General features: G+C 35.2%; 1 protein-coding gene across 1 annotated transcript in view; it reads right to left on the bottom strand.

Annotated features, from left to right (window-relative positions):
- The window catches only part of TRDN (triadin), a 254,804-nt gene extending 229,851 nt beyond the window's left edge, over positions 1-24,953 (bottom strand). The window contains exons 1-3 of the mRNA XM_087972568.1: positions 24,448-24,953; positions 10,402-10,608; positions 2,318-2,455 (exon numbers count right to left, since the gene is read on the bottom strand). Of these exons, the coding sequence (XP_087828694.1) occupies positions 2,318-2,455; positions 10,402-10,608; positions 24,448-24,469 (367 nt within the window). The 5' untranslated portion in view covers positions 24,470-24,953. The remainder of the gene's footprint in view (positions 1-2,317; positions 2,456-10,401; positions 10,609-24,447) is intronic.
- Between the last annotated feature and the right edge of the window lie 2,428 nt (positions 24,954-27,381).

Below are 27,381 nucleotides of genomic sequence, written 5' to 3'. Positions count from 1 at the left end.
TATGCCTTGGTTTTCTAGGTCAATTTTATCTTTGGGGTTTCTTAGGATGGCTGCTATTTTTTTGTCTGTTTTGAAGGCAGTCTTGATGTGATGCCTGCGTAGTATCTTGCTAATTTTGTCTGTTGTTCCTCTTATGTAGGGCAGGACATCTGTTCCATAGGTTTGTTCATCTTCTGGGTCTCTATTGTGCTTCAGTGTGTTTTTGTGGATCAGGTATCAATCAGTATTTTGATCAGGGTGCATAGTTCAGTCTTTATGTGTGCCTTGTCTGCCAGGCATTTGGTTCTGGTAATTAGACTGAACTATGCACCCTGACCAAAATACTGATTGATACCTGATCCACAAAAACAAAATCACATACATACATACATACATTCACATACACATATATACATACATATGTGTGCGCGCGCACACACACACACACACACATACACACATATATACTGTATATGAGTGATCCTGGAGAAAGATGAAGCAGCATTAAAGAATATCATAGAGGTGCTGTTTGTATTCCCTAATGTTTTGAAATGCAAACTATTGCCTGTTCCTAATAATGACCATGACAGTTCTTCTATTTAAAAGAAAAATATCTTTAAATGAAGCCTTTAAAATAGAAAGACTTCTAGTATCTTCCCTCTTTTGGAATTTCTAATTGGTATAGGTAATATATGGTTTCCAAAAAACATAAAAGAATGTTCAAACGTTTAGAATTATAATCTGCTTCGGTTCTGAGCTCTTATGAACATTATTACTATAATGTACACATTTTTAATTAGAAATTACAGGCTTTTGAAAGTATTGCTGCATTATATTTAATATAGGGTTTTTGAGAAAGAATATAATTCTTTTCAATTCTTTTTGAAATAAAATATAGGATGTAAATGGGAACTGAAATTCTCTCAGTAACTCTATGTTTTGCTACTACAATTTTACACTTTTTTGTCACAACTAAAAAATCTTACATGACAATTCTTGTTTAAAAGGGACTAGAGAGTTGCATTTCTCTTCAGTAACATGGGTAAATGATCTGACACTCTATCAAGAATTGGAACCCCATGGTAAAACAACATAATGGTTAGTATTTGCAGATGGTACTAATCGAAGATCTCAGCAGTGGTCCAAATTATATGCTACTTCAAACTATCAAATGTCCTTGTCAGGAGCAGTGTTACATGGAGAGAGGTTTTTCCTCAGGCTCAAGAGGGTGTGGTTTTGTGTGTTGCCAACATCCCACGGATGAGGTTTTGCTTATTTGCGTGGCCTGGTTTCTCGCATGCTGCGGACCAGTGGTGGTCCTCAAATCGGGGGTTAAGGACCCCTGCTGTACTTTAACCCAAGTAGTAGATAAGCGACCTATACATGTATATCCATATATAATATGCATACACAAAAATTTCCATTTTCACTCAAGAACCTTGCCACTACAGACCCCTCACTGTCACAGCTAACTATCAAGTGATACATTTTGGCTAGAAATTAGAAACTGTATTACCATGAGCCTCAAATATGCACTGTTTTATTATTATGTCTAAACAATAATTAATACTATGCCATAGGAAAAAAAATCTGCTATGGCGAAATCATTTAAAAAGAAGCTAATTCTGAGCTGTTAAGCCATTTATTTGTGAGTTTCATTAGAAGTTCACGAGGACTGGCACATAACCAATTTTTAAATTACTTTAAAAGGGAAAAAAAGGCCCTATCACATCCCAAGCTCCCCAAGCCCATAACATGGACTGTTGTTTAGACAAAACCATCAAAAGTCTCTTTGAGTTGTTGGACTTAGTTATGCAGTTTTCCCAAACTACTGCCAATGTATATGTTGACAAGACCACAGGTAGCATATTAGCATTCAGATTTTCTTTCAGTTGGACTGAAATGTTATTGTGGATGCCAGCAGCTCTGACACCGACTGATTAATACAAAATGTAAGGTGGGACAACTGAACGTTCTTAGATTTGAAAGCATCCAATGTCCATTTAGAATTGCTGTTGCTCAAATATTCCTCTCTCACACAAAATTAAAATGTAAGACTTATGAATAGGACTGCTGAAGCTAATTCCTTGGTAGCATATTTGTCCTGTAGTTCTACCATTTTTGTATATTTTAGAGCAAGGCTGAAAATAATGCTAACATTTTAATTCTGACATTCTTCCTCTAACAGTGCATGACTTCATTCTACAAAAAGAAGAAAAAGGAACTATGCTGGCTATTTAGTAAACTTTAGTTCTCTGAGTGACATTTCATATTAATTTTTGCTTTAAAAAAAAGGTGTAGCAAGATAAATCAAATCAACAGCCTAACTTAAACTTACCTTTTCCATTCTCATCTTCATCTTCAAATATGAGGTCAGACAGTAAAGAGAGAAAGCCATAAATGGAATTGGTGCTCTCTTCCACAGCACCATGCATGATTCTAAATGGATCCGTGGTGAGTTTGTTTATGGACTGTCCTAAATACAAAATAGAAAGAATTAATTAACTGATTTAAAAGAATACCTCTTCTAAACATATTTAATTATACATGCATTAACAGAAGCTAGAACTTATTTGCTCAGAATTGGAAAAGCGATATGATACCGATAGAGGGAAAAGTAATTGAGAAAACATTTGAATGTGCAGAGATGAATAGGTTAACATTGGTAATCAACGAAAAAGAAGAAATGGAATATTACATGATATAGGATTTATTTTATCAATGGTTGGAAAATCAAACAAATTAAAATGGATTAGATGAATATATAGAGAAACAAGTTAAGATTATTAAATAATAATAGATATATCAAATAATAGCTATAAGAAAATGTGATTATTGCTATATTAGTAAGAAAAGTATTAATTATAATTGTAAGCACAAGATATGTGTACCCAGTCAACACACAGTTTGAAATGAAAGATGGAATTATTGTAAATAAAAAATAAAAAAACTTTTTCAAAAAAAAAAGAATACCTCTTCTGAGGAGTTAGTTTTGATATAAGTTATAATGAGACTACAGCATTAGAGTAGCCCTGCTGGATCTTTTGGTTCACCATTCACCCATTTAAAGAGTTATTTTTTCAACTCTTCACAGTCGCTTTTGTGTTTTACCTTCATCCAAGAGCCTGCTGATTCTCTCAAACAGCTCTAGAAGGTTGGTGGGTGAAGCAGGATTTATACTGACTTTCCTTCAGCATACACTTAATTATTTCTTGTATAATTACCGTTTCATTCAGAAAAAGCATTAAATTGAAAAAACTAAAATTTCCTGAATCTCTCTTGGTTTCACAGCAAATTGTCTATTTCAAATATTTATTTTATTTATTTATTTTGATTTGTCAATCACTTACAAGATAATAGGTATAAGTATAAAAATGAGTAAGAATACAGGAAATAGGTACAAATAAATGGGACAATAGGACAGGGACGGTAGGCATGATGGTGCACTTATGCACGCCCCTTACAGACCTCTTAGGAATAGGGTGAGGTCAATGTATTTCACTCAATCTCATGATAATTGAGAAAATAATAAAATTTTAAAGATGAGTACACAACCTAAATCAGAGAGTTTAAGGGACTGATAGATAAGTAGATGAGGGGAAAATCATGTATTCTTTCAAATACATTGAAAGAAGTCCACAACATTTCCCACAGTGCATATTTAATGATTATTATTTACAGTATTCTTTTTCTAACAGTTTGGGCTTCTAATTATGATACATATAAATAACAACTTTTTTATTTCCTGAAGGAAGCCTTTCTATTTTTAAAGTTTCCTGGACACTACAACTAATCTATGTTGGTTAACTTCCTGGATTTTGCCGATCCTTTCTTATAATGTGATACAGGTAGTTCTCGACTTACAATAGTTCATTTAGTGACCATTCAAAGTTACAATGACACTGAAAAAAGTGAGTTATGACCATTTTTCACATGCCCATTGCAGCATTCCCATAGTTGTGTGATGAAAATTCAGACACTTAGCAACTGACTCATATTTATGATGATTGTAGTATCCTTTGGTCATGTGATCACCTTCTTACAAGCAAAGTCAATAGGGAAGCTAGATTCACTTAACAACCATATTACTAAGTTAACAACTGCAGTGATTTACATTACAACTGTGTATATAAAAACAAAGTTCCATGGTTTTCCCCTCATCTACTTCTCCATCAGTCCCTTAAACTCTCTGATTTAGGTTGTGTACTCATCTTTAATTTTTTATTATTTTCTCAATTATTATATGTGATTGAGTCTGAAATTTTCTAGCTTTTTTACAACATAAATTTGAAGAACATTTATACATACTAGACAGTTCTGTCTGGTGACATGTACCAACAATACATTGCCTTATATTATTTTTCTGAAATATCTCACCCTTCCAAACTTGATGCTGCTTAGCCCCTGTTAACTTTCTCCCAGGGGATTACTTCAAAGCTGCGTTGGCAGCATGTTGAGGTTAAGTGTCAGTAGTTTGATTCCACTTCAGTTGAAGGAGACTCCATCTCTCCAATTTTGTTTGTCCAGAAACGTTCCCCAAGGCCTGTCAAATGTGAATCTTTCCACTGGGTACTATATTTCATCAACACGTTGATAGCCTTGAGCTCTGCCTGTCTACTTGTTCCTATGAGTAGAGCAGGTAGCATTCTAAGAATGTAATGAACTTTCTAATTTCTAGGCTTCGATTTGTTATCCAGCAGCCTGAATTTGATTTTTCAGGACAGGCTAGCTGCATTTTCCAATGTCACTAGTGTCAAAGGAGACTGGGATCATTGCCTTATTCCTCACACTGTTTGTCTGTTTATTTAAACAATGTGTAAAAACTCCCAACTTTGCACTAGGCAGGCAAGTCACTGTGTGATTATAAGTACTGATGGAACTGAGTAGGAGTAAAGAGATAAAATGTTCATTGGGACATGTCAATGCAAACTCTGCCTCTTATGCATTTTGGGCAACATGATGATACAAATATTAAAGTATACAGCTTGCATCACAACATCCTAATACATGCATTGCCTTTTTGTCATTGCTGTGGTTGGAAATGGACACCTATACATGTGCAAAACTTCACAAACCTATCTCTGCCTCTAATGTTCAAGTCACCCAAATTAAAATAAGAATAGTTATTCTAATCTTGATAGTTATTGTCAGGTTAGCATTTCTGCCAGCACAGAAAAATAATAAATGTTTAGCAAGCTAATTCTCCTGCTATTCATAGGTTCATTTGGGGAAAGGAGCTATTTCCTCTCATTACTATTACACGTAATAAAGTAAATTCTCACATCAAGATAAACTGCATCTTCCAAAGATCTCCCAGAAAGCATGGTTATTACTGAAAATTGTAGAAATTAAATATAATCAACAGAGCATCAAGGGGAAGATTGTGCTAAGCCAGGGGTATCAAACTCAAGGCCCACAGGCTGTATCTGGCCTGCGATGTGGTCGGATCTGGCCTGTGGGGTGTCCTGGACTACCCAATGTGAAGAGGAAAGATCAGCTTGGTCTGTCCAGTGCAAAAAGGAAAGATAGGGCCAGCGTGGCATTGGCCCGGTCTACCCAATGAGAAGAGAAAACATGCCAACAGTTTGGGGAGTAGCGTCAAGCTGGCTACACCCACCCAGTTGGCCACATCCACCCACCCCACCCCTGAGGTCAACCACAGCCTTGATGCAGCCCTCAATGAAATGAAGTTTGACACCCCTGTGCTAAGCTGTACAGTGGTCTGTTTGGTTTGGTGTAGTATAATATATGAATCAGGCTATGATGGCTTGTCAGCAAACGATAACTGAACATAATGCCTGAACACAACTCAGAAAAGGTGACAATAAGCAGGGATAACTCCAAAAATGATCGAGTAGAAAATTGATCTAAAGGATATTTTAGCCTTAAGGAAGATATTAAAAACTGAGAATATGAACACTTAGGACAGATCTACATTCTCTGTTTGTCCCACCAAGAATATAGGCCACCCACTGTTTCCTGAATAACAGCAACAGATGATGTCATCTTCCATCCATGCCTAGTATATTCCATACTTATTTTTTCCAGCTGTTCTTCATGTTTTTCTTTTTTACTTGATCCATCTTAAGCCCTTCAGGACAGTGGTCTGCAATGCTTTGTTCTCATTTAGTGACAACTTCAATTCCAAATAGCCACAGCATCCATCCCTCCAACAGCTGGTCACTGACCTATGGAATTTTTTGTATCCTGCTTTCCAGGCTGCTGTATTTCAAACTGATCAACCACTGCCATTTTTTAATTATGATTTTAGAATTTATTCAACTCCCTGATTCTGAGAAGCAAAAAAAATATTTTTAAAATATATTTTTAATTATCACTTGCTTCAGTAAAGATCATTTTGCTACTCCTTCCTGATCTTGGAAACAAGATCAGGGACAGAAATATGGGTCAACAAAAATCTATATGGGATACAACCTGAAATAGAGAGCCAGTTTGGTTAGTGTTTAAAGCATTAGGCTAAAAACTGGGAGATCATGAGTTCTAGTACCACCTTGGGCACAAGCCAGCTGGGTGACCTTGGGCCAGTTGCTTTTTCTCAGTTTTTGGAAGAAGGCAATGGCAAACCACTTCTGCAAAAAAATCTTGCCAAGAAAACTGCAGAGACCTGTCTAGGCAGGTTCCAAGAATCAGACGTGATTGAATGGTAGGAAAAAATTCCTTGAATCCTTGCTTAGTGATTCTATCATACAGCAACCATTTACAGTTATAGTGGTAATGAAAAAAAAATTGCAATCAATCCTCAGTTATAATGTTTGGAGATTTCTAAAGCAAAGATAGCTGAAGTAAGCACAGACACAGTTACAGTTTTAGCGACCACTTTGCTTAAGGACTAAGTTGTCAGTTCCAATTGTGATTGCTTAAATGAGGGCTACCTTGTAGAATCACAAACTTGCTCCAGGTGGGTATTTATCATAAAATTTCAAGCAAGTATTTACATTGTTGGTCATTCCTGCTTTGCAATCTCTAAACTCGTTTATAAGGTAGCCTTGTAATAAAGCCTTTTGCCTTTATTTATTTATAGCAATACCACTTTTATACCTCTCCGTGGTGCTTTTAAAGCATTCTCTGAGTGATTTACAATGTCAGCATATTGCTCCCAACAATCTGGGTCCTCATTTTACTGACCTCAGAGGAATGAAAAGCTATCTCAACCTTGAGCCTGTCAAGATCAAACTCCAGACCATGGACAGAGATAGCCTGCAATATTGCATTCTAATCACTGTATCATCAGATCTCCTATATTTATTTATTTATCTATTATCTCTCTTATGTTTATCTATTTATTTATACAAGTTCTATTTTTGCCTTAATGAAATATCAGGTTGTCTGTGGTGCAATTCAAGAGGCTACTGTTTCTACTTGGTGTAAGAACTAATTACCGAAGGAACCCAAAGATCCATACTACAATGCATTGGAGTTGACAGAGGCACGAGTGTAGCATTTTTCTACAACTCTTTAAAGCAGCCTTATATTTACCTGATACTGGTCCTAAACCTAGTAAAATATATTTGCACTTTGAAACCATATTAAGCAGTTGGCAACACCACTGCTTAGTAGTGGTCCTTATCCAGGAAAGCACCTTTGCCTATTCCAAAATGGTTCTGTATCTAATTCTACTTTTAATTTTAAAGAATTCATTTAAAACAAAAACCCTTACTCATAGATAATGAGAACAAACTGTGAGCTTCTATCTAATGTTATACATGTTAAACATCAAGCAATGACTTTATGGCAACCAATGGTGATTACTCAATCAATCTGATGATTTTAAGGCTGGATTTGAATAAGCTGTTAGATTGTATGATGATTTGTTAGAAGATGAAACACACTACTTTTATTGCACTCTATATTTTATTGTTATTTATAAGAGCAGAGGGAACAATCTGTGTTATTTCATAATTATCAGAAGCTCTCTCCTTTTTTTAATATACCTCTGAGTGCTCTTTCATAATTTCTCAATCTTTCATCTAAAAGACAAAAGGCCCTCATAGACTCATTTTGTTGGAGGAATCAAAGTAGCAGGCCACACTTGAATTATAGATATAACTCTAAGAAGTTCCCCAACCCTTTTAGACAATGTTTGAAGAAGACAAGTAATATGCCTTTAGTCACAATCTCCAGCCACATGTATGTAAGTCAAATGGAGGATGTATGCACTTCTTTAAAAGCAGGGGGAGGTTACTTGAAGCTCTGCAGCTTCTTTTGAACCTCTGCCTAATATAATGCAACTCTTAATCTAATTAACCTATGTAAGCAAAAAAAAATAGATCTCTGGAAAGACTGAGCTTCTTCTAATCAAGCAGAAAATACAGAGAAAAAGGAGGAGGAATAAGAAAATAGCACTTCAAAGAAAAAAGGAAGGGTCAGAAAGAATGAAAATAAGAGTGTCAGAAGAGTACATGTGATGTAATTATATAACAACAGCAATGTGCAATGATGTCACTCTCCTCCTTACCATTCCTTATTTCTTTCATTTATATAACTGCCCATATCACATAGCAGCTATGGGCAGCTTACAGCAGCAAAAACAATACAAAACATACTGTAAAATGCAGCTACACCCCAAACAATCAAGAGACTAAACCAATCTAAACAATGTAGCATGTCCCAGATTGTCACTAAAATGATGATTCCCATGCCTGGAAAAAGATCAGTCTTAAGGGCCTTTAGAAGGATCAGTAAAGTTGGGACCAATTGAAGCTCAGGGGGAAATGGTCTTCCATTGGCCAGAGACATCAACCAACGAAGCTTATTTAGCTAATGTGCAACATGCACACACTGAGGCACATGCATGGGTTGCTGCATTTTGCACCAGCAGCTGCTTCCAGATGCTAAATTTGATTTAATAAAAGTGTTTCCTATCTTCAATATCTGAAAAAAAAAAATTAAGGGAATTCACATATATACAGTAACATTGCCATTATTAGCAGAGAAGATATCTACCCTGCCTGCATAAATTACTCTCATTTGCAGTTATTTTATTGTGTTAAATATATTGCCCCTTTAACATATAATTGAAAAAATACTAAACAAATCTTTGTGCAGTCTATTGAAACCATTAAAATATGATTTGTAATTATTTATCAAGCACAGAAATGAACTGGAAACCAAAGTTTAATTCTCAATGGTCTCATTAAGATTGGAAAACTAAAAGAAATTTGCCTAGTGCGTCACTTAATGTAAAACAATGATAATTAGGCTTCAGCTGAATTTTGCAGATTTCAGAATTGTTGGGAGATTTGCACATTCAGAAAAAAATTCTCCTCTATCACACAATGAAATAGCACCCAGATTTTTTGGTATAATAAGTTCTGAAATTGAAAGCAATCTTGGAAGGGCTGGGCAAATTCCAAGGTCTCATCATGCCAGCAACCAATCTGTCAATGAATATACTAGATTTTATCCATGGCAAAATTGTCAGTAGAAGACAGAAATACAAAGAAACTAAGGGCAACCTTATGCTATCTCAGGCACAGATTGAGATGAAATTTAGATAACATGACAGGGAAAAAGAAGGATGTTCATGTAATGTTTTGGCACAAGAGGAAAAGCCCATGGATTGGATCTAAGATATGACTAGATAATAGCTTCTTATTTCTACAGAACCAGCAATGGGCAATGTAAAAATGATATTATAGCGTTGCCCATTGCTGGTTCTGTAGAAATCATCATCCACATTAAAAGATTATAGCCTACTACATCCCAGAATCCTTCCAAAAGCTCATGTCAAACTGTAATTTTTAATTTCACAGGAGAGAAAATTGTCATATACAAGAAAAAAAAATCACATTAGTTGAATTAAATGTAAAGTATATTTATACTGAATTTAAACAAATGGAATTTTCTTCTTTGTTCCTCAAAGTTCTTTGGCCTTAGTTGAAGTGTTTTAGTATTATTATTACTTTTTGCTTTAAAAAGCTTGATTTATATTGTAGTTCAAGTCAAGCAAATGAAAACATTCTAGAGAAGAACTTTTCCAAGTATCTAAAAACTAAATGAAAATGCTGAACAAGTTTTAAGATCTTTCAGTTCTTCACAAAAAGAATAATAGATATATGTGCTCCAGTTCAACCCCTGCGTTGCTTTGTGTTTCTGAGGTAGGTCTGAAAGGAGGATAGAATTTTACTCAGCTAAAGATTTTAAACAAAATCTTGAACAATCTAGGGGGTACAATAACATACAAATTTGATAAATAATTAAATGAAAAAAAATAAGGTGTTATAGAATAACTAGACTTCCCAAATATTGTAAAACTTGAAATCATGTTAACGTCTTATGTTTGATTAATAACTCTGTTAATTTGTGGAGAACAATAATTTTGTGAATTTCCAAATGACAATTTTCACCAGATTCTGCTGCATGCATGAATACCTTTAATTTTACAGCATACATGAATATTACCTGCCAAGGTTCTGTAATCCACTAAGTCAAACATGACAATAGCCACTGCTGACCAGGTAACAATAAGAGCAACTACAAGGAGCCATGCTGCAGGTGAACTGAAGGTTGTTGCAAAATCTTCTGATACTGATCTCTTGGACATTTTCATATGCGGCACAGGAACTGTTCCATTCTTGTTGTCTATGACAGTTGTTGTGGACACAGGTCCTAACAACAAGCAAAAGACATTAAATCAGTGCACAGTATCTTGACATTGCATTTTCACCGTTACACAGCATTTCCACCAAGACAAAAAGAGGAAAAAGAGAAGCGAATACAGGAAGCAAAATATTCAATGCAGCAGAGTTTGACGTGGTAGGGAAGTAGCCAAAAGGAAGAGAATTCCTAAGGCAGTTGGCAACTAACCATCATTCTTAGGAGAAGCATAGGGAAAAGGAGAAGAGAATATGAAAAGAAGTAAAGAAAAAACACAGAATTGGGGGGAAAAAGTCAAAGACAACATCTACAGGGCCAAGGGAAACAGCAAGCTTTTGAAAGTCACACAGCAGTGCCTGTAGAATGGGCCCCAATTTCTCTCTTTCATTATAAGTGTACTCTACAGTAAAATGAACCCTTAAATGTTTTAACTTCTCGCTGTTCTTTATATTCATATTTTAATAAAGGCAAATGTATAACAGTTTTTATTCAAATTTACATCTGAAATTGTTTTTTTTTATTTATAGTTAACATTTAGCTCCATTGTAAGAGGTTTTAAAAATAAAGAATCCAAGAGTTTCCTTTAAGGAATAATACCGTACACTTAATAAATGCTTTATAGCTGTTGTTACTATTTCTCAGTACTACAAACCATAATTTCCATCTTGCTATGGTTTGGGAATATAAATGTGAATATAAATTGGACCTTGGCTTTCATTACTCTTGTTATTTGTAAAAGTTGCTTTCTGTTTAACTCTACTTTAGTTAGCCAGGATTTAAATAGCCAGCTGGATGTCCACATAAATAAGCATACTATCAAGCAAATACATCTTCCAGAAATGATAAGTAGTTTAAGTTTAAGGTGAAAATTAATTTGTTATTGATATTTGTCTCTTACTTAAATGAAAGTTATATCCTAAGTACAAGACTAGCTACGAGTTGCAGGCTTCTATTTTGACAGTTAAATGTATTACATTATGACACATTTTTTTAAAAGTATGGAGAATATTTATAGTCAAAAGTCATCTCTGAGACAAGTTAGATTCTTGGTTATTCATAGGAATATGTTCCTATAAATAACAACAACATCCCAGTAAGCAATCTGTCATGCCCCTGTCAGAGTCTGAATCCGAGGAGGAAGACAAACAGCTGACAGGGAGGGAGAGAGAGGCTCCATTGGCTGTACAGGAAACTGGAGAAGGGCAAAGTCAGGCTGGACAGAACAGGGAAGAGGTAGAACAAGGGAGAGGAAGAGAAACACCCACCCCCTCTTCATCCTAGGGCATGCAGGGAAGAATGGAGAAGAGAGCAATGTGAGTTGCATGGCTTACAAGGGAGGAATGGGCCCTGATTCCCTTCACAAGGCATAAATGAGAGGCAGTTTGGGAGAGGCATTTGTCGGAAACAAACATTGAGTTTATCTCATGTTGGCTGCTGTTATGTAAGTTCCTGGGATCCTCCCAACTAGTTTGATTTACTGCTGTGTTACTTCACTTCTGGAACTCCTTATCTTGCCCTGCCAGATTTATTACCTTATCTTGTGTTGCTAAATTCATAGTTTAAAGTTTTCTGTTTATAACGTTTTGGACTGGAATATCTGTTGCAGGTTCCTGGGAGAGTTTTTCTCCAGACTGGAAGGTAACCGGGACTTTGGGGGCAAAATTGGAGCTAATAAAGAGACTCCTACTTATTATTCTGGCTGTGTTGCCTTTGTGCCACTCCCGGGCCATCACACAACCTCAGGATGGCACTTAAACAACAGAGATGATTCAATCATTCAGACAATCAGTTTTGGCTATGAGTTTATATAGCTGAAGGCAATGATTCCAAAATTGGCAAACTGGCATTGTCCTCATTTTGAGTGGCTTGCCTCAATGACCTAAACTTTATTGGACAACATATATAAAGTAAACTTGCCATATGAGAACAGGAATAAACTCTACCTGATGTCTCACAGGTAATTTTATTAAGAGTTTCTATACAAATTATTTGTTCCCAACATAAATTTGTACCTTATTCCTAATGTTTATTTTTACCTCAGATAAGATATCAAGGATTAAACAAGTCTACTAAATCATAATAGAAATAATTTGATTTTCAGTACAGTGTAACTAGTTTGTCATTTCAGTGTAAATCATATCATTTAGCAATGTGGTAAAATTAGATTACAATTTATGCATAAAAAACTAACTGTACATTATTTTAGGTTTACACAATGACATATAATCAGAAGTGATGAACAATATCTAAGGAAAGAAAAGTGTACTTCTGCCACGATTCCCAAATGAGCACAATAACTTCCCCTATCAATATGACAATCAATGCTTGTTTAAGTTATTTTGCTGCAGATTTTAGCCACAGAATGAGATATTTGCAGATTTAAATGTGGTGACTGAAATTTCAGAACAGTTCCACCAATTGTCAGAATTAGAGCTGTTCAGATGTGTCTTTACAATCATTCATGACAGTAACACAACCTCCCAGCTTTGCTAGAGAAAATTCTAAATGCTTTTCAAAGTCGACAGACATAATTCTAATTGGCTTCCTTGTCAGCAGGACAATTTTACCCATTTTGCATTGTACACAATTTCATTTCTTTTTTGTCTGTTTTTCATTTGCATTCTTTTCAAACATTCTTCTGCTGATCAAGTGATTTGATTGGAACCTTGAAATGTCATGTAAGCTGAACAAAATTGGCATAGTTTTTGCCAACTACATGAAATGGGTGTTATTGATGAATGATGCATCAATCATTCAGCTTAGTGTATTCATATACATAGATGCAATCTGTAGGCTTTTAAAAACATTTTTACATGTTAAAAGGCATCACTTTTTCCATTTTCCAAAGCATAATTTTGGTTCCGTCAAATTTCTTCAGGAGACAAAGTGTGCCAAGTAACAGTTACAAAGCTCTACTATAAAATACCAAATTTCAAATCAGTAGCATTATGTGTTCCATCAAAAGTGGAACAGTTGTGTGATTGCAACAGGTGATGCTGCTTAAACACATTCTATTTCAGCTGCTTCTATCATGATGACTATTATTATATAACAGTTAACAGAGTTAACAGCTAACTGAAAAGGCATTATATTACAAAAGAAGATCCTGCCCACAGATTTCAAAATTGTTCTGAGTATCACCTGATTTACATATCAGAAAATCAAAGGGAAAACAGATATGTCTGAAGTTGTCCTGATTCATATTCCTCCGCCCCAATTTGGAGGGTTTGACAAATCTTTGCATAAGGATGAACTAATTAAAGAATTCTTTTACAAATTCTAATTCAAGCTCACCTGCCCTGCAACACCTGGACTAATATGTAGATTGAGGTATATCTATTTATCTGACTTTGCAGTTCTCTGACATGATTTTAGTTCAAAAACCTGATGACTGGCATTAGAAATATTTTGAAGAAAAATAGTGCAGGTAAAATGATGTATTTCTCCAAAAAATTCTGCTGCTAAATATTGAAAATGGAATATTACTCAGTGCTCAAAAATACAGCTCGTCCTTGACTTACAACAGTTTATTTAGTGACCATTCAAAGTTACAATGCCGCTGAAAAAGTGACTTATGACCATTTTTCACACTTAAGGACTGTTGTAGCATGTCCTAGATTCTGAGGTCATTAGTTTTCAGAAGAAAAGAAGGAATAGAGACATTTGTTTGTTTTTTGTGCCTTTAGTTCAGTGCTGACTCCCGGCAATTGCCTGGATAAGAACACATTATTTTTTCAAAAGTGGTATGCCATTGCCTCCTTTCTAGGGCTGAGGGAGAGTAAATGGCCCCAAATCATCAGCTGGCTTCATGCCTACAGAGAGATTGGAATTTAGTCTCCCACATTCTAGTCTGATGGTTTAAACCACTTCACCAATCTAGCGCTCTGGGGATATTATAACGGTCTTCAAATACCTGAAGCAATACAACTCAAAATCTGTTTTAGTTGTCTCAATCTGAGAGACCCAGAATACTTATTTTAAGATACAGAAAGAAATATCCTAACCAAGAAAAAACATCCTAGTTTGACACTGGAATAGTAGTCTCAGAATATAGTTAATTACCTCTTTGCCAAGTGTATTCTAGAAGAGACTGTATAGTATTCTTTGGCCTTCTGCATTGGGCAAGATTTGCACTTAAAAACCCAAATATCTTTTTCTAGATAAGTGATTTAATTTTTCTAGATGGCTCCATATTCAAGTACTGTACTATACATATTTCATCTCTTCTAGAAGACATTATTATCAGATAAAAATTGATTAAATATATACATGCCAAGCAAAATTATGTACAAACCCATTTTCTATACGAAAATGTGTAGCAGGGTTTTGAATGAGACAAATCTACAATGAAATCAATTTCAAGACTGCTTTTAAGGCAGTGATCCCCAACCTTTTTGACGCCGTGGCCCGGTACCGGCATCAGCTGGGCGCCGCCATCTTTTTTTGATGAAAAAGTGCTTCCGGTGACCTCACCGAAGCATTTTCATCAAAAGATGGCGGCAGCAGCCTCGGTGAGCTTTCCGGGTAGAAATGGCTTTCTACCTGGAAAAGCTCACCGAAGCGCTAGCGCCGCCATCTTTTTGATGAAACGTGCTTCGGTGAGCTTTCTACCGGAAAAGCTCACCGGAAGCACTTTTTCATGAAAAAAAGATGCAAGCCGCGGCCCGGTAGGAGTTGTTCCGCGGACCGGTCCCGGTCCGCGGACCAGTGGTTGGGGACCCCTGTTTTAAGGGACAAATACAGAAAATACTCCTTAAAACAGTACGTGACCTGTTATTGCTTCTGTCTTTTATATTTTAAAAATGAATTAATATGGAAATAAAGTGTCTCTTTCTACAGAGTTCTTCCCCTCCTTCTGCTTATATCTACCTGAGGTTGGAACCTGCCTTTGTGATATAATAATTTCCACATCAATCTATCGTGAAGGTTATTATTGCTTTTAACTAAGAACAAAGCACCTGGAAAATTTGGTTTTTAAAAAGAAAAAAGAACTGAATCCAAATATACTTCATAAAAAGATAGTGTTAAGTAAGATATAGTTGTTTTCTCCGTACATAGATTTTTCACATTGATAATTGAAATTAATCATAAAGCTAGTATTATTTTTTCTAGCATTCCTCATTCATTGTTGTAGTAGAGGCAGCCAGAAAGTGGGACTAGATTGGCCAGGAGATATCTGAATGAGGCATATATTTTTAATGGTTTCTGATTCTCAATCATTGTCAATAACAACAATAAAAAAGTGCATTTGCTTCTTTCTATCGAACTAAATATTTCAAGTCTGACAATGATGAAGACAAGAAATGATGAAAAGATTAGAAGCTGGAAAGAAATGCCTGGTCTGACCAGTGCCTTAGGGTCATAGCGAGTGTTTCCAAACAAGTAAAAGATCTTGGCTAAATCAAATTGATACAGTTCATACTGGAAATTTGAAATTCAAAAAGATACAACCCAATTTGTCCTTTAACAAGTTCTAAGAGAAAACTGATTTAATAATTTAATTCATAAAATATTTATCCATAAGCCATAATATGAAAGCTTCTGTTTTGTATTTTATAGAATGAGATTTAAAAAAGTGAGGCTGGTGTTTTTTTTCAGACAAAACCAATCTTCACATGTTTCAGTTATCATATGATTTGATTTAATGCACTCAGATGGTGTCGCTTCTTCAATTCACAAATCTACTTCATTTGATCAAGTCTCTTTAGCAAAGTTTTATTATTCCTCTGCCCTAAGCTTGTTGTCTATAGAAAGAATTAAATAAAGAGAAGGCAGGAGTAGTAATCTGATGGAAAAGAATTGTTGGTAGTTAGTTCAAAATATCTGGAAAACTATTGGTTACTTGCCTCATGTAAGAGATAATGGGAAAAAACAGATATTAAATACAAGTTGACATCCTCTAATCTAATTGACCTGCAGATAAATTTCAGTAAATAAAACACAGCAATTCTAAGATAGAACTCTGTATATCCTTAATTCTAAGGCCTGTGTTTCCTTCTGATTTTCTGTGATGGATTCTAGCATTCTAGTAAGCAACACAAATGAAGGCAAGATAGCTTGCTGACCTTTGAGTTATTTATTTATAAAATTTATTGGCCGCCCATCTTACCACAAGGCAACTTGAGGTGGCTTACAATCGTAAAAGATAAATATATATTAATAAGCTAAAACAAACCCAATGCTACAATCCAATTAAAGATGGGAAGGGGCAGGGGTAGGATCGGGAGGGAAATGGGATCTGTTGTTAAACAACCACCTCCACTGTGATATCCCCCCATTAAAGACCCAAGTTAGCTGGCAGAGCCAGGTCTTTAGGCTCTTGCAGAAGGTCAGGAGAATTGGGGCTGACCTCACACCAGGGAGGGGAAATGTTCCAGAGGGCAGGTGCAACAGCAGAGAAGGCCCTGGTCTTGGACCTCATCCAACAATCAGGTTGACAGTGCTCACAGCATGCCTCCTTTGCCAGCACAGGTGGGATGGACCAATCCCATTGGGATGCAATGGTCTTTCCAGTATATAAAATATAATATATAATATATAAAAGACTCAAATAATATTTCCAGAAAGTACTCACAAGAATACCTTGAGAGTACTATGAGAGAAAAAGGAAACCTCTTAAGTTCAAAGTAACATATCTATTCAGATCACACATACACCTAATTGTAAACTTTTTCAAGTAGAAAAATAAAGCGATACTGAAGGTTTTTTTAAAAATTTAGAAGTAATTTCATGGTACTTTTAGATTACAATTCTGAAAAGCATCCTGAGTTTACTGTGAATGTATAAGACAAAGAATATACTGTAGTTCCTATAAACCATATGCTTTTCCCCCCTTCTTTATTTCTATTATTGGTGTTTTTTTTAATTGCTTTTATGCATTTCAGCATTATTCAAATATGAAAAGGGTTAGATTTTTTAAAAAATAAGACAGCATTGTTGATCCTGTCAAAATTCTTTTGCATATTGTGAATGCATTATGTGGTCCCACACAAACATTTTTATTTTAAATTAATGCCAAAAGATAAAGGTGCAAAAGTTCAGATTGCAGATACTTGGGAGAACGAAAGAACTGACTTGACTTGTTTTTCTCATTGGGTATACTGTGTCACCGGCAGTTTCACAAATACCTTTCTATAGTCATTTCTGCAGAGATGGTAAAACCCAGAAGGATGAACAATAACTGACCTATTCTTTTTGATATTGTTTCTGTAGGCTAACTATTGAATAGGTTTAATGGAGCAAAGAATGGGTCCCAACAGAACAAATTTTACATTTTCAATCTACAAGAATGTTTTAGAAGGCACATTTTATTGTAATACTTGATAATAGGGGAACCTGCATCTGATTAGCTTGAGTGTAATCATTATAGATTTTGGAGGGGATAGAACCCCAAACATTATAGAATAAACAATAGCAACTTTAGTCTCCCAGTAAGCCAGAAGGTACTGTGGTTATTGTCCACACAAATTTGTTTAGGATATTCACAAGATAGTAAGAATAGCTCTTCTCATGTCATGTTATATTTTAACAGTTTGTTTCTTATAGAAGCCAACCAGTTACCTCTGAAGAAAAGTTAAAACTAACAAATCAGAATAAATTATACAGATTTACCTCAGTTAAAATTATTAGTTAGTAGTTAGTTAGTTTATATTAGTTAAAATTAAGTTTTTGACAGATAATTATATATAAAAAACCAGAATATTGTTCGTTCTTACCACACTTGGTTAACTTCAATCTGCATAACCAAAATGTATTCATTGAAACCATACATGTATTTTTTTTGGGGGGAGGGGGGGGGGGGAATCCAGAAAAATATGAAGGAATCCATAATTACAATCAGGATTTCATAGGTTATTATTTAGGGTGGTTTTGGAATACAAGATAGTTTGATTCAATAATTTAATAAAGTAAAAAAAAAAAAACAAATTATAAATAGTAGATAAAAATAACAATGAACTGTTTATTGTTTATTCAGTTTTCTGATAACAAATTTTAAGGGGGTTAACAAGCTGACCTGGAAAAAGCTGGGGTTGAAGAAAATCATTACCAATTTAGCAATGGCACTTTAGACTTATATACCACTTCATAGTGCTTCTCTAGTGCTTCATAACCCTCTCTAAGCAGTTTACAGCATCAGCATAGTACTCCCAACAATCTTAGTCCTCATTTTACCAACCTCGAAAGGATGGAAGGCTGAGTCAACCTTGAGCCAGTCAGGATCAAACTCCTGGTAGTCAGCAGAGTTAGACTGCAATAGTGCATTCTAATCACTATGCCACCACAGCTCTTATTTCACTTTAAATGTAATGGTTCTTGTCTTATTAATCTACCATGGGAGATATCAAAAAAGGCCTTGATTGTTTTGAAACATATTTAAAAGTATGCCTTTACTTTTTAATACCCTTTGTTTGAGTTCCTCAACTTTTCCATGCCTTACCATTATATTGTATTGTATTGGCTCTTAAAGCATCCCTGGAGGTTTGCCTCTCCTGAAAACTGATCCTGCAAATGCTAACACCATGGCCTCAATCTCTGACTTCCCGAGTTGAGCAGAAAAATGAGGCACAGAAGGTTATTTTCGACAGAATCTCCAGAGAATCAAGGATATCAAGAAAACAGAATGTTAGGAATGTTCTGCTCATATTCAAACAAATGCTGGAAAAGCTCCCTTTAACTGAATAGTTAAGAACAGAAATGGAAATCTCTCTATCACGCCATTTGTTTATGATTTTATATATTGAAGACTTCATCACCTTTCACTGTGAAAATATACTATGCACCCACAAGCTGACAAATACAAATATGCCAAATATAATTTGAAGAGAAACATATTCTTAATAAGAGTTTATATAGAAAGCAACCTCAAAGAATCACTGCTATGAATAATTACGGAAGTTATCTTAAATAAATGTATGCTAATTAAATGTACTTTTTAAATCTTGGTAAAAAAAATATTCATCTGTTTATTTGGTTATCTCTCTCTATATATAAGTGAAATACCACTCATGCATCATCACAAAATCTCCAGAACCGTAAAGCCTACAAACTTGAAATTTGGCACGTATGTTCCTCTTGGTTTCTAGGTACTCATGAAGAAAGGATTTTTCAAAATGACTATCAGAGCATTAGTATTTCGTATATTATTATTAACACGCTCTGATGCTAAGGCGTTCTACTCCCACTCCTCACCTGAAAAGAAATCTGTTCCAAATGCAAAACACAAGCAGAGGAGAGGAGTTTTAGTTTCAGTTTCACAGCAGCAACCGGCTTTAATACAGAACAGTTGAGCTTAGCCATGCCCAGGCTCCTTGCTGTCTCCTTCTTGCTCACATAGCAAATACCACTTCAGTTTCCAAACAGCCCTCAACTCTCTCACACACTGACAGGACACACTAGCCAGATGAATACCAATGGAAGCTGGTAGGCAAAGGCAGAATTCCCCCCCCTCATTTTCCTCCCCCAAAACTAAGCCCGATTACATAATTTTGTAGTAGCAAAGCATGGGTATAGAGCTACTTTTCACATAAAGCTGTTTTCAGCATAAGAAAAAGTAGACTAAATAATTTCATTTATTGCTCAATACAGTTATGTTTTTTTTAAAAAAAAAAATCTATTGTTATTGCAGGATCCAATCTGGGTCAGTCACTGGTTTATTCGTCCAAGTTTTTGGACTCAAACTACAGCCCATCCTCAGTGAACTTTTCTCTCATCAGAATGTGGATGGGCTCCAATATGAGCCCAAAAGCTCAGAAGCCTGAACCTCTGTTCCCGGTGATCAACTGAGATTGGATCCTGCAACACGTATATTTGCCTTCATTCGTTTATTGTTATTTACAAGAAAAAGGAAACCGTTACCAAATACTAGCATCAATTACTAATAAATTAATACTAGTATTTAAGAAAGATTGGTCTTGGTATAAAGCATGATAAATGGATTTACCCGTCGAAAGGGATGTGTGAAATAATAAGTGACACCACTATTATTAACTTCCCTACATCTATTATTTTCTTTTACTGTTTTATTAGTTTACTTTTATAGTTTTTAATGCTTTTAAAATAATTGTCATGCAATGCTTTTAGGTAATGGTTTGATTGGATAATTGTGCTTATAACTGTTGTAAAGAAGGTTTGAAATCTCTTTATATATTTTTTATTTTCTCTTTCTTGCATGTTTAGCTTTTACTTTGATTTCTTTTTCACTTTCAATCTTTATTTTTAAAATTTTGATAAAATTATATATTATCAAAATATATAACTATACAAATATTTTGTATATTATACAAAATTTTAAAAAAGAACCTGTACAATTGCTCCAACTATCTGTCAAAGATCTCTCTTTTCTTTGAAAATTATTTTTTGCCATCTATAAGGTGGCAAAGGTTGACTCAGCCTTCCATCCTTCCGAAGTGGGTAAATGAGGACCCAGATTGTTGGGGACAATATGCTTACTCTGTAAACTGCTTAGAGAAGGCTGTAAAGAACTGTGAAGCGGTATATAAGTCTAAGTGCTATTGCTATTGCTATAAGCTACCATGATCTTCTGGGATGCTAAAATCCAAATGAAACTTTTCTCTCTTTTTAAATTTCCTATCTTTTATATTTTACCCCTCTACTAGAACATTCCAACTGAGCTTTACATTTAATAATTGCAAGACTCAAGATATAAGTATCTGCACAATAATAATGCAGATGTTTACATCAGATAAATTATGTAGTAGAAAAGCTCACCAGAACTCTTCTCAGGAAAAAGAATTCTTAATTACATCTGCTATTCAGTTATTCTTAAATCTTAATAATTTTCTATATAAATTTTATTAAAACTCTACACATAAAATGGACATAAAACATATATACAAAAACAAAATTAACCATCTAACGTAAATAAAAAAAAAATCCATAGTCTACATCTACCCTTCACTTTCCTCAGGCATCCATTAACCATTTCTTATATTGTTTTAATCACTATTTACATTTTCCATAATCTCCCCTTGTTTAATATATAAAATCATTTATCATCAAACTATTTTTCTCTACTTTTGTAATATAACCCCAGTTTTTAATAAAACCCTCTGTAGATTCTCTCTCATTAGACAAGTAAGTTTTGTCCATCTCTGACAAGTCTGTAACTTTAAATAGTCTTCACTATTTAAATACTGATAATCTTCATTGTTTGAAGCTTCTTTATTTTTCCATTTCTAGGGATATAATAATCTTGCTGCTGTAACAATGTACAAAAATAACACACATGCTTTTTACTCAGTTCTTCTTCCATTGACTCTAATAAGTAAAGGTCTGGTTTAATCTAAAAAGAAATTCCCATTATTTTCACCAATGTCCTGTGGATTGGTCACTTCACAATTCCATTACATATGATAATAGGTTCCATCCACTTTTCCATATTGCCAAACTTTACTTAAAATGTTTCTATACTTTTTTTTGGTTTCATATGTGTCAAATGGCATCAATATTTAATTTTATAAAGATAGCCTCTTAAATTGTTGAGCAGAGTAAATTAAATATTTTAGTCCACATTTTTTCCCACTGCCAATATTGGCCCAAAATTTAGCATCCATTTAATATTATCCCTTAACCTGTTAAAGTTTTGTTTTGTGTTGGTCACTTGTTTCAACCTTTTGAGCCAGCAAGTAGATTGTTACCTTTTAAAGAATTTTGGTCTTTTGTATGAACCTGGTCTTGTCCAGCTTCAACATGTTCTTCTTCAAATACTTCATTATATCTACCCAAACTCTGATCAAAAGTAGACAGCTATATTGGCTTGGTGCCTGTTCTTCACAAACATACCACTCAACATGAATATTAAGCATTCCAGAAATAGAAAGCAACAGATTCAGTCTCCAATAATATCCAATGCAAATTCTATTATATTAAACTTATTTTGCTTTCATATTTCATTAACAACTGCAGTGATTTGGGACACAGTGTTGGTCTGTTGAATGAGAGCTTTTGTTACAGAAAGGATGGTTATAAGCTTGGGAAAGAAGAATGCAAAGATTCATAATGGAAAAAATTGCTATGAGATTCCATTGTAAAAATGAACAGCATATTTAAAAGCCTACATTTAAAAAACCCTTCATCATTGTACTGAATAAAATGTTTGTATACATTAATAGTCTGGAAATATTAAAATTATTCATGAACTATTGATATTTTCCAGATAACCATTTCTTTATTTATAGGTTCAAATTTTATTCTCTCTAGCCTTCATTCAGGAAATCCTCATATACAGCTTCCAAAACTATACAATTACTGAAGACTTTCAGGATTAGTAGCATCTAGTCTTACAAAGCACTGAATGTATTTCAAAGATTTAATTTGATAAGGCATATTGTGTAGCCTTTACATTTGCATCATGCCTTTAAGTGATTTGTTCCTCAAGGTTCAAATCCTGCATTTTACTTCCTCTGTAACAACCCATACTTCATTTCCTTAATTAAATACAGTGGGGGAGTTCAGAATCCTGACTTCTTCTTTTTTGGAAAAGAAATATTTGCACATTTACAAGGCGTGATCTGAAAACAAATGCGCTATAGAAATATTTGTTTAGTAAATAGCAGCTCACATTAAACCAAACAAATTTAATAGGTATAGTGTTTCTAAATACATCAACCTAAAATATAAAGTGACAACATGGAAAACAGCATTTGAAATCAGATGATTTCTACCAGTATTCCTGTTGGGCATGCCTTTGGTAGAAAGCCAGTTTTGAGCTCATATAATTTGTGAAGTGGAATACTGCAAAAAGCAGCAGAATGTAAAATGTATGGAACAGGCCATTAAAATTAGCCCTACATGGAATGGGGCCAGATTATCTGCAGAACCATCTTCACCCCATTACGTCAGCTTGTCCCATTCAGTCAGGCAGGGATGGTATGTTGCAGATCCTGTCAGTTAAAAAATTCCAACTGGTGGTGCCTAGGAAGGTAGCCTTCTCTGCCATTACCTCTACTTTTTGGAACATTAAACCCCAGAAGTGAACCCCCCACCCCTTTCCTGGCCTTTTGGAAATATCTAAACACCTGGTTCTCCATCTTGCTTTGGGGTCACAGAGAAGCATACAACTGGGGATGAATAGTACCTAAAGGCCCATTTTTCCACCTTTTGATTCTGAATTTTATGTATCTTTGCCTTTTATCTATATTTTATATACAGTTTTTATGTTTTCATAGTTTACTTGTATACAGCTCAGAGTCCCCCTGTGATGGAGACTGGAGGTTTGTAAATTTGTTACACAGATAAAAAATAAATAAAATTAAGTATGAATTATCCCGCCTTAGGCATGAAAGCTGGCAGGGTGACTTTAACTAGTTACTCTCCCTTAGCCCAACTCATTGTTGTTGTGGAAACAACAAGAAGAGCAAGAAGTATTAAGTATGTTCACTGCCTTGAGTTACTTATAAAAATAATAAAATCAAGATAAAATATCTTTAAAAAGTGCCTGAAAGATTTGCCAGCAAATGTAAAATGGATTCAAAAAAGTGCATAAATGCCAAACAACAATATAGTGACCAGGATGAGCTTTAAAATTTACCATCCTATCTTTATTATTATTTCTTTGTCCTTTTTATTTCTGCAGCCTCTCTGTCTAAGCCTGCCTTCCCAAGCTTTATATGACCAAGGCTATTTTTAGAGGTGACTGATGATCAGGTTTTATTAACTAGTACAAATTCCAGCTGCTAAAGAGGAGCAGCTTCTTTCCTTCAAGCATGCCCTTCAGCAAAGCCACAATTTCCTAAAAAAATATATAGATCATGCTGAGTGGCTGAGTCTATTAAAAATACTGAGTAAAAATCTTTTTTTCAGACAATTAGAACATCAAGATTGTTACAGTACCTTCTGCTGCAATCTCAGTCATAATGCTGATGGTAAGAAATGCACTGTGAAAAAAGATCAAGTTGTATTAGCAGCTCAGAGGATCTGACAGGGCCAATGTTGACTCTTGCAGGAGATGGTGTATTAAAAGGTGGGACGTCCTCTGCACTTCTAAATTTCTTTGGGTTCTTCTTTTGAGCAAGTTTCTCTACAGAGCCCTGCTTTGCCTTCCCCACCTTCACTAGAAACTAACCCTCTTCCAAGGCAGTGTTCACAGCTACACTAAAGTATCAGCTTCTAATAAAAATAGCCATGGCTCTCAGCAGATCTGTAGCTCAGCTTATTTGGCATCCTAGGCACCACTCAGGGACTTGATCTATTTTATTCAGTTTTAAGCACCCAGCTCCAATCTAGAAAGCCAAGCCGGTAAAAGCAAAGGCAGCACAAAGGAACTGGAAGGAGCTGTCAAAGCTCTAGCCGCTTCTTTTAATATGATTACAGTTCTTTGAGGTCTATGGCAGAAAACATGAAATACAGACTTGACGGTAATCTTATCCAACCAAGCTGAAATGTATTCTTAGAATACTCTTAGCACATTCTTTCCGGGCCTTATTTGGGTTGGGAAGGACACCGCGAAGTCAGCCACAGTGACTGAAGAAGAAAATTAACTTAGGTAAATTTTCCCCTGTTGAATTCCCTGCTGACATTTAAAATCACTGAAATACCCCATCTCACTCTCTGATTCGTTTTTTAGTTCTTGCCCCTCAGTTTCTAAGAATTCTGCTGGTTCATACCAAGAATGAATCTCTTCCAGTGTATTTTCAAATCTCTGAGTGTACATATTTATAGCTATGGTTACTGGTTAATGCAGAGTCCTGATGTTCACTGGTATCAGTCTAACTCTTGATGGATAGATAATTAGTTTATTTTTGTACCTGCCTTTTGTTTTTAATTTAATATAAAATGTTTGCAATGTCAAAGCTTTAAGGGAAGTTTGGGGATCTTCAACAAATTACATGATGCTTGTAATGTCTAGATCAGACATTAGTGTTCCCAATGAAACAGTGTTTTGAGCAAATGTGTTTGAAACAGATAGACTGAAAAATCCATACATTCTCAAACCCCTGTATTTCTATATGCCCACTGTGTTTTTATGGAGGACAAATGTCATATTGCTATAAAGAATATTATAGAGGACAGAATGCAAGATGAGAATTTTTTAATGTGGCAGGACCCACTGTGATTTAGTTTTCCTTTATTAGGCAGGGAGATAATAGGCTGAAAGTGAGGTATTTGATATTTCTTCACTTGTTACAATCAAACCATGTCCTGCTGAGATTAGTTTTCCAGCAATTATTCTTCTCTGTAGGAATAATTAGGAAAAGAGATACACTAGGATGACCTGCTTCCAGAGGCTGAATGATTCCAATGGGTTCTAGAAAATTTAGCTGCATGTGGAATACAGAGTTGACCAAGACGGTTGATGCAATAATTTCTGAATTTCTTCTCCCATGACAGAGACTCTTGTCTGAAGACAATGAAGTAAGGTAGAGGATTATTAGAATGCAGGAGAATAAACTCACTCAAATCTGATCACTAGTAGAAACTCATTATCACTATTTTATGGTCATGAGGAGTTGAAAAAGCAAGCCTCTGAGTAGCTTTAGCTAAGCTTCTCCAAAGAACTTGGTTCTTTTTTGGATCTGATCCAACTAGAGGTCATATAGAACCCCAAGTAGATTGTTGCATCACTTCATGTCAAGAAAATTGATCACACTTATCTATAATTTTATTCTATAGTTCCAGCAGTAGAAGTATCCATGATTGTTTAATCACTTCTCTAAATGATTTTCAATGTTAAGGCCTGATATAACATCACCGCATGCTTGTTCACCCTTGGCACTTATGGGTTGTCTCATTTGGCGAGAAGATGAGGATGCATAATTAATAAATCCGTGCCTGGTTAGGAAGACTAGCAAACTAAAGCTCAGTGCAGAAAAGATAGACTTTAAAGGATTACGTCTGTAGCTTAGAGGTGCTTCTGGATCAATTTCTGAAATTATAGCATACACAGCATCAGTGACAAAAACAGCTTTCATCAGTTAGGGCTGACATGCCAGCTGCAGCCCTACTTAGACAGAAATAAGCTCTGTATGATAATTTTTAAATTGCTGCCATATATTTTATATGACCCTGAGTATGCTCCAAAACACCAATTGAAATATTGCAGTAAGAATCCTGACTCTACAACTGACTGGCATAAACATAACCAGCTCTTTTGGCTCTTCAACAGTTCCCAATTACTGTCCATTTAAAACTTCAGCCCTTCACAGCATGGGACCACAGTTTTGAAGTAATGACTCTTTCCATGTTTTCAAATCCTTTTAAGACTGGCAAACTCAGGAGTTAAAAGTCACTTTGACTTCTGAAATGAATGAATAATGCTAAGGTAACAGAATCTTGAAAGCCATCCAAAGCTATTCTCCAAATCAGCTTATACTAAGAGTGATAAAGGCAGTATTACTCTCTTTCTCACATTTTCCTCACTATTTGGGACAAAGCTCTTCAATTATAACCCTGATTTGAACACCACCCCCATGGTGACAAAAATGATTAGGGGACTGGAGGCTAAATGATGAAGAACTGTTACAGGAATTCAGTACATCTAGTCTAATGAAAAGAAGGACTGGGGTGACATGGTAGCACTGTACCAATATTGAGGGGCTCATATGAAGATGAGAGGTTCAAACTATTTTCGAAAGCACCGAAAAGCAAGATAAGAAACAATGGTTGGAAACTAACCAAGGAGAGAAGCAAACTAGAACTAAGGAGAAATTTCTTAACAGAGACAGCATACAACCAATGGAATAGCTTGCCTCTGGAAGTTGTGAATGCTCCAACACTGGAGACTTTCAAAAAGAGACTGGACAGCCATTTGTCTGAAATGGATAGGAG

The sequence above is a fragment of the Notechis scutatus genome, chromosome 1, assembly GCF_049901735.1.
Source record: "Notechis scutatus isolate UNSWTSFEM ecotype Mainland chromosome 1, rNotScu1.2, whole genome shotgun sequence".
In the NCBI taxonomy this organism is placed as follows: domain Eukaryota; kingdom Metazoa; phylum Chordata; class Lepidosauria; order Squamata; family Elapidae; genus Notechis; species Notechis scutatus.
Note: the sequence above shows the minus strand (reverse complement) of the source record. Positions and strands in the feature narration are given on the sequence as shown.